General features: G+C 41.1%; 1 protein-coding gene across 5 annotated transcripts in view; it reads right to left on the bottom strand.

Annotated features, from left to right (window-relative positions):
* Positions 1-8,600, bottom strand: part of LOC134355452 (zinc finger homeobox protein 4-like) — a 283,107-nt gene that overhangs the window by 5,099 nt on the left and 269,408 nt on the right. Inside the window, exon 10 of one of the 5 annotated variants that reach the window (XM_063065389.1) lies at positions 8,261-8,324. The exons of the other annotated variants lie outside the window; for them this stretch is intronic. Within the exon in view, the coding sequence (XP_062921459.1) occupies positions 8,263-8,324 (62 nt within the window). The 3' untranslated portion in view covers positions 8,261-8,262. The remainder of the gene's footprint in view (positions 1-8,260; positions 8,325-8,600) is intronic. 5 annotated transcript variants of the gene reach the window in all.

The raw sequence follows: 8,600 nt of genomic DNA, 5'->3' as shown, positions 1-8,600 counted from the left end.
TCAAATAGCTAAGTGGCTTTCTTAGGTGAAGTTGTAATTTGCATTCAAACCTATCTTCAACTATGTCTCAAGACAACGGGGAATATTTTAACTTTGAGTAATATTGACATGACCATTTTAAGCTCCAGTTCATATATATTTTCTGATTTTACCCTTCACTTAATTTACAATAGGTGGATGAAGCAATATTAACTATTTTACCATGTCATCCAAAGTTAAAATTATCTTGTAACATGTTAAATTGTGTAGCAAAAAGTTTCCTTTACAATAAGTTTTTAATACCATTCTAATATCAGTGGAATGTGCACTGGTATTAAATAATTCAAATCTGCAACAAGCCAGCTTGGGTTTTTATTGGAGGGCCAGAACTTGCTGTAGTGTTGAGCTGAGTGTATTTGCAGCTGAAGTATGTGGTAAGCACAGACTTTCCTTTTCCCCAGATTCACCACAGTCTACTTGCTGCCCACTCCTGGTCCTACCCACAATGGCACCATGTAATGTCAACATGCGAGTGAACCAGCTCAAGTCCCTTCTTTATTTATTGATTGAGATACAGTGTGGATTAGGCCCTTTCGAGACACACTGCCCGTTGAGCAAGCCCCGATTCAACCTTACCCTAATCACGAGACAATTTACAATAACTAATTAACCTATCAACTGGTACGTCTTTGGACTGTGGGAGGAAACCAGAGCACCGAGAGGAAACCCATGCGGCACACACAAAATGCTGGAGGATCTCAGCAGTCCAGGCAGCATCGATGGAAAAGAGTAAACAGTCGATGTTTCAGGCCTGAAGAAGGGTCTCAGCCCGAAACGACGACTGTTTACTCATTTTCATAGATGCTGCCTGGCCTGCTGAACTCTTCCAGCATTTTGTGTGGTGTGTTGCTTTGGATTTCTAGCATCTGCAGATTTTCTCATGTTTGAAATCCATGCGGTCACGAGAAGAATGTATAAGCTCCTTTCAGGCAGCGTCGGGAATTGAAAACTAGTCACCTGGACTGTAACGCACCACGCTAACCACTACACTACTGTGCTGCCCTATGAACCAACTAGAGAAAAAAAACTGACTGGCAACTGAACCTTGTCCCACACTGTATCAACTGTCAAAGCTATCATTGCTTTTGAATATACCTGAGATTCAAAAACTTTCAACATATACTAAAAATCAATGAAAGAATGAAAAACAAAATGAGTGAAAACAGAAATAGTTAAAATAATTAAGAAAACTCTAGTCATTGAAGTTATGACTTTATACTTACTTAGATCCCTCATAGCTGTTCCTCTCCATTCCAGTGGATGAACTTTCTGTCCCAGTGCCAGGTCTAACCTGGCTGTGGTTCAGGAAGCAGGTTACCCCTGGTGAGTATCAGGGAACTACAACCAGTTTGTTTTCTGCCACTGGACTGTGAGATTAAATCAGTGCAGGAACATACTCAGGCAAACGCTACCAGAGAGCAATCAGTAAGTTACGAACGTTTATGTTTGTTTGGGAATTCTAAATTTATTGGCACGCTGAGTTTGGCAATGGAACTGTCAACACTTTCCAGCAAGTCCAGGCCTATCATTTTCTGAACCTACCTTGCACCATCAAAGACTTAAAGGTGGCTACATTCAAAGATCGAATGAGATTTGAATACAAATGACCATTACTTTCAGGCTCCGTTCTGAGTCCTCTTTCCAAAAGACCACTCTTCTGATGAAAGTCCAGCAATGCATGGAATAAGAAGCAATAATAAAGAGAACAAACTTTTATTTCTACAAGTACAAAAGTGTTACAGGTAAACAAGATATCATTTTCAAGTATGGCAGCCTTTGGCTAAGGATGGATCTGCATTGACCAGAGGAAGCAGAGGCAAGTTGGCAACACTCTTCATGGTCATACTTTAGAGCAATGTAGAAGACAATTTCTGGTTTTATATGTGCTGCATATCCTCCAAAAGGACCACAACCTTTTTGTGGTTTGGAGACTTGTGTGCCTCGATGATCTGATAAGCTACATTGGCTGGAGTCAGGGCTTTATGCTTTGGCTCTTGCTAGGGTTACCCATGCCAAACAGGTCAAAGGGTAAAGGCCAGGCTAAGTCTTTCCGGTTCGGGGATTCAGCTCAGGGCCTGACTGGTAAAAATAAATTGTTACCGACACAGTGATGAAGTGCGTTGGTACTCCTGAGACTCCATCTGAGACTTGAATGACCAACCGTAGTGAAAACCAAGAGGAATCTACTGACAAAATGAAGGAAGCCCTGAACACCACCAGAAATGGAGGACCTTCATTGCCAGCGGCATAAGGACCAGTAAGTAAGTATGTGCAGCATATAGGTCAGATTTACAAAACAATGTTTCTTCTCTTCTCTTCTGTCTGCACCATGTAAGATTAGGCTTTGTTATCTGTTATCTGGGATTTCATACCTCACACTAACAAGGCCAGATCTAATGTATCAGGTACATGTCATCCTCCAAAAAGCCCTGGAGTGACGGTGGTATGTAAATACTTGAACTGGTCTCACATGATAGCTCCAATAGTTCATGTGCCATTACCAAGTGAAGACTGTCTGGAGAACGTAGTAGTCAGTAAAGGGTTACTACATTGCACAGCAAGCTAATATGCTCTTTAGCTGCATTCTTTAGTGTATTCTTGTCTTATCAGGTGGCACCATCTTCTGCTTTAATTGAGTCGTTCAATGAGGTACTTGAACGCTTGAAGTTGGATCTTTTGTAGATGGAAACAATGTTGTACCTGCAGAGATAAAGAGTGTTATTAGATCTGATAGAGAATAAGTATTTTTTTAAAAAATCAAATATAAATGCAACGATTAATACAAAATCAGTACTTACAAGGAATACACACACAGAATTATCTTCACATGCTTTATGATTGTTTATCAACCTAAGTAAGCTGATTGGCAATTTTTATGAACAGTGTTTGTAATGCATTAGGAAACAGTATGTAAAATATATTCACACTTACCAGTTGTTAAGACTGAAGATTTGCTCCTCCTTTGGAACTGCTTATGGCCTGGCCATGTGAGGCACATCCTGCTTCTCAACTGCAGCACACTTTGGCTCCTTGTTCCGCATCTTCCATTTCACCCGCATGAGGTGGCTAATTAATTTGCTGCATTTATATGATGATCATGGTACCTTACTGATCACGGTTCACTTTCTTTGTTACCTATTCCATACAACCTTCATTGCATTTTAGCAATTATTTGTTTGGATTAACAATTTGACTTAGAGTATCTACTTCAGTTACATTTAAAATGCCAAATTTCCTTTACTGCTGTGGTATATGTTCAGTGAGGAAAGTGCTTAATTGTAGCTATGTAAGATAGTAAATCTGAATATACTGATAAAATTCAGGTAGGTGTCCTAATTGGTTTACTGGTGGTGACAAATTACTTTATTGTAACAATGTTTATTCTTATTCCTATGAGGGAAAGACAGAACATTTGTCAAGAGGGGGTTTCACAACCTTCTGTTTTATGCCATGGAGCTTTACCATTAACTGAGGACCCCAGGTTGGGAACCCCTGGTCCAGACCTTAAGCACTGGGTCAGTGCTTTGGGAGAAGGATTTCTATCAGTTGTTGGTGGGAAACAGCCGGAATCCTGGTATGGGTGCAGAGAACCGTGATGAGAAAGATTTGAACTTCCTACAATGTACTCTACAAGTTAAGAATCGTCTCCTTTACGTCTTGTTGAGGAAAGTCTTACATTTATAGTGGAGACCTGCTTCTATGCAAATGGCTAAAGCCATCTCCAACCCACATCTTATACAGAAACACGGTTTATGGAAGTAGTGCTTTCAGAGTCATCACTGACATATATCATGAAAAGTTTGTAAAGAGCTTTTACAAGTATATTAAGAGCAAAAGGATTGTAAGGGATAAAATTGGTCCTCTTGAAGATCAGAGTGGTCGGCTTTGTGCGGAACCAAAGGAGATGGGGGAGATCTTAAATAGGTTTTTTGCGTCTGTATTTACTAAGGAAGCTGGCATGAAATCTATGGAATTGAGGGAATCAAGTAGTGAGACCATGGAAACTGTACAGATTGAAAAGGAGGAGGTGCTTGCTGTCTTGAGGAAAATTAAAGTGGATAAATCCCCGGGACCTGACAGAGTGTTCCCTCGGACCTTGAAGGAGACTAGTGTTGAAATTGCGGGGGCCCTGGCAGAAATATTTAAAATGTCGCTGTCTACGGGTGAAGTGCCGGAGGATTGGAGAGTGGCTCATGTTGTTCCGTTGTTTAAAAAAGGATCGAAAAGTAATCCGGGAAATTATAGGCCGGTGAGTTTAACGTCAGTAGTAGGTAAATTATTGGAGGGAGTACTAAGAGACAGAATCTACAAGCATTTGGATAGACAGGGGCTTATTAGGGAGAGTCAACATGGCTTTGTGCGTGGTAGGTCATGTTTGACCAATCTGTTGGAGTTTTTCAAGGAGGTTACCAGGAAAGTGGATGAAGGGAAGGCAGTGGATATTGTCTACATGGACTTCAGTAAGGCCTTTGACAAGGTCCCGCATGGGAGGTTAGTTAGGAAAATTCAGTCGCTAGGTATACATGGAGAGGTGGTAAATTGGATTAGACATTGGCTCGATGGAAGAAGCCAGAGAGTGGTGGTAGAGAATTGCTTCTCTGAGTGGAGGCCTGTGACTAGTGGTGTGCCACAGGGATCAGTGCTGGGTCCATTGTTATTTGTCATCTATATCAATGATCTGGATGATAATGTGGTAAATTGGATCAGCAAGTTTGCTGATGATACAAAGATTGGAGGTGTAGTAGACAGTGAGGAAGGTTTTCAGAGCCTGCAGAGGGACTTGGACCAGCTGGAAAAATGGGCTGAAAAATGGCAGATGGAGTTTAATACTGACAAGTGTGAGGTATTGCACGTTGGAAGGACAAACCAACGTAGAACATACAGGGTTAATGGTAAGGCATTGAGGAGTGCAGTGGAACAGAGGGATCTGGGAATACAGATACAAAATTCCCTAAAAGTGTCGTCACAGGTAGATAGGGTCGTCAAGAGAGCTTTTGGTACATTGGCCTTTATTAATCAAAGTATTGAGTATAAGAGCTGGAATGTTATGATGAGGTTGTATAAGGCATTGGTGAGGCCGAATCTGGAGTATTGTGTTCAGTTTTGGTCACCAAATTACAGGAAGGATATAAATAAGGTTGAAAGAGTGCAGAGAAGGTTTACAAGGATGTTGCCGGGACTTGAGAAACTCAGTTACAGAGAAAGGTTGAATAGGTTAGGACTTTATTCCCTGGAGCGCAGAAGAATGAGGGGAGATTTGATAGAGGTATATAAAATTATGATGGGTATAGATAGAGTGAATGCAAGCAGGCTTTTTCCACTGAGGCAAGGGGAGAAAAAAAACAGAGGACATTGGTTAAGGGTGAGGGGGGAAAAGTTTAAAGGGAACATTCGGGGGGGCTTCTTCACACAGAGAGTGGTGGGAGTATGGAATGAGCTGCCAGACGAGGTGGTAAATGCAGGTTCTTTTTTAACATTTAAGAATAAATTGGACAGATACATGGATGGGAGGTGTATGGAGGGATATGGTCCGCGTGCAGGTCAGTGGGACTAGGCAGAAAATGGTTTGGCACAGCCAAGAAGGGCCAAAGGGCCTGTTTCTGTGCTGTAGTTTCTATGGTTCTATGGTTCTATGAAATAAATTTTTAGTGAAAATTCCACTGGCGTTTTGGCGTTGTGTATGGCCAAGCATAGATAAGTACAACTGAATTTGCTCCATTAAGATTCTACCACATAGCCCATCAATGATATTATCCAGAGCACATATTCACGCTGCATCAATAATTCTCCAGTTTTATCTGTGAAAAGTAATGTAGAAACTGAAAATGTGTGGAAGGGGCATAGAGAATATTTCTTTCCATTGGTGGTAATTGATATCTGGAATGGTTTGCCAAGAATGGAGAGTTCTTTTTACGTTATATGTCGATAACTTGGATGATGGCTTTGTTGCAAAGTTTGCACATGATATGAAAATAGGTTTAGGGGCAGGTAGTTTTGAGGAAGCAGAGAGGCTATAGAGGGATTTAGACAAAGAAATGGCAGATGGGATACAGTGTCAGGAAGTGTACAGTCGTGTACTTTGATAGAAGAAATGAAAAGGTTGACTATTTTCTAAATGGAGAGAAAATACAAAAAACTTGAGTTGCAAAGGGACTTGCCAGCCCTTGTGCAAGATGTGGTGAGGAAGGCAAATGCAATGTTAGCATTCATTTTGATAGGACTAGAATATAAAAGCAAGGATGTAATGTTGAGACTTTATAAAGCACTGGTGAGGATTTAATTCGAGTATTGTGAGCAGGTTTGGGCTCCTTATTTTTGAAAGGATGTGCTGAAAATGGAGGGGGTTCAAAGGAGCTTCACGAAGATGATTCCAGGATTGAATGGCTTTTCACATGAAGAGCGTTTGATGGCTCTGAATCTGTATTCGTTAGAAATCAGAAGAATGAGGGGTGAGCTCATTGATATCTATCGAAGGGTGAAAGGCCTTGATAGAGTGGATGTAGAGCAGATGTTTTCTATGGTGGGAGAGCCTAAGAGCAGAGGACACAGCCTCAGAATAGAGGAGAGTCCTTTTAGAATGGAGATAAAGAGATATTTCTTTATCCAGAGAGTGGTGAATCTGTGGAATTCAGGTCTTTGTGTATATTAAAGGTAGAGGTTGAAAGATTCTTGATTGGTCAGGGCATGAAGGGATACGGGGAGAAGGCAGGAGATTGGGGCTGAGAGGAAAATTGGGATGAGCCATGATGAAATGGAGGAGCAGACTCGTTGGGGCAATGGCCTAACTCTGTTTCTATATCTTATGGTCTTATAGATCAGGGATGTATGCTCAACTGTTCAATTATTGTTTGTCATCTATATCAATGATCTGGAAAACAATGTAAACTGCATCAGCAATTTTCAGATAACACCAAGATTGGGGGTGTAGTGGACAGTGAGCAAGGCCATCAAAGCTTGCAGAAGGATCTGGACCAGCTGGAAAAATGGGCTGAAAAATGGAAGATGGAATTTATTACAGCAAGAGTGACCAGCCAGGGTTGATCTTACATGGTGAGCGGTAGGGTACTATGATTTGTGGTAGAACAGAAGGGTCTGGGAATACATATCTATAAATCCTTGACAGTGACGTCACAGACAGATAGGCACATTTAAAGAAAATCATCTCGCACATCGGCCTTCAGAAATCAAAGTACTGAATACAGGAGTTGGGATGTTATGTTGCAATTATATAAGATGCTGGTGAGGCCTAATTTGGGGTATTGTATCCAGTTTTGTTCACCTACCTATAGGAAAGAGTGCAGAGAAAATTTACAAGGATGTTGCTGGGATTTGAGGACCTGAGTTACCGGGAAAGGTTGAATAAGTTAGGACTTTATTCTCCAGAGTGTAGAAGATTGAGGAGAGGTTTGTTAGTGCCTAAGACTTTTGCCCAGAACTGTATTGTCAATGTGGTGTGGAGAGTGGGTTTGTCGATCTAGCGGGAGCAAAGGATATTGGGAATGGTAGGGGTGGCAGAGAAGGAGTGCCAAAGGCGGGGCATCATGATCTTCCTCTGTTTTCCCACCTCTCAGGCTGAGATGCCTGTTGCTAGGCTTGATGCAGATGTGTAAGCCCCAAGAGGAAGGCAAGAAGTTGTGCTTTTGTTGTGATCGGTTGCAATAATTTTATTACATTACTGTGCAAAAGTCCTAGGCACATATATATATAGCTAGGGTGCCTAAGACTTTCGAGCAGTACTGTCTATCTGGACATGGTTGAGTAACCAGTCCAAAGCCACTGTTACATATAATAAAGATCAAGTGAAAAGGGTATCTCCGGACTCTGATCTCACTCTATTGCATTCCAACATTTTCACAAGGGGTAATGAAAGGTGTATTACTGCGAAAAGGAACAATATAATTATGTAAGTAACACACCAGCATCTGCAGATTTTCTATTGTTTGTGATATAATTATGTAATTTTGGTTTCCAAATTTGTTCTCCACCTAATCTTCTCTTGGCAGCTAAAATACCTAAGCTTGTTGTTTTAAAGCCTTGCACCCTCACTCTTCTCTATTCTGCTTAGTTATTTTAGTATTAGATAAAATCACACAGTTTGGATGAATAATAGAACCTCACTTAAAATTAAGTTGTTAATCAGCTCACCTAGATTACTAAGTGTAAAGCAGCAGACTCTCAAAACCTACTTGACATGTTGCATTCAGTAACGGTACCTTATTACCTCTATGAAATAGCCAGTAGTTTTATCATCTTCTTTGGTAACTCTTGGTCTGTCCATTTTGTCTCTGAAAAATATTCCCATCACTGTGCATTACGATTTCCTGCATCTTTTCTTGTGTCAGAATAGCTCTCCAGCTCTTCATTGTACGCTGACCTTTGGTGTGTTTCATCTTATTTTGATGCTACTGTTGCTCTTGTTTGCGAGTGAGGGGGTCAGGATTGTCATTGTTGCTGTTTTTCTCCAGGGGTGACGGGGGGTTGGGGATTGTACTGTCGCTGTTTTATTTTCTGTGGTCGAGGGGTTCGGGGATTGTTATTGTTGTATTTTTTTCTGCCCGGAT

This window comes from Mobula hypostoma, chromosome 1, assembly GCF_963921235.1.
Source record: "Mobula hypostoma chromosome 1, sMobHyp1.1, whole genome shotgun sequence".
Classification (NCBI taxonomy): Eukaryota; Metazoa; Chordata; class Chondrichthyes; order Myliobatiformes; family Myliobatidae; genus Mobula; species Mobula hypostoma.
This window is presented reverse-complemented; position numbering and strand designations above follow the sequence as displayed.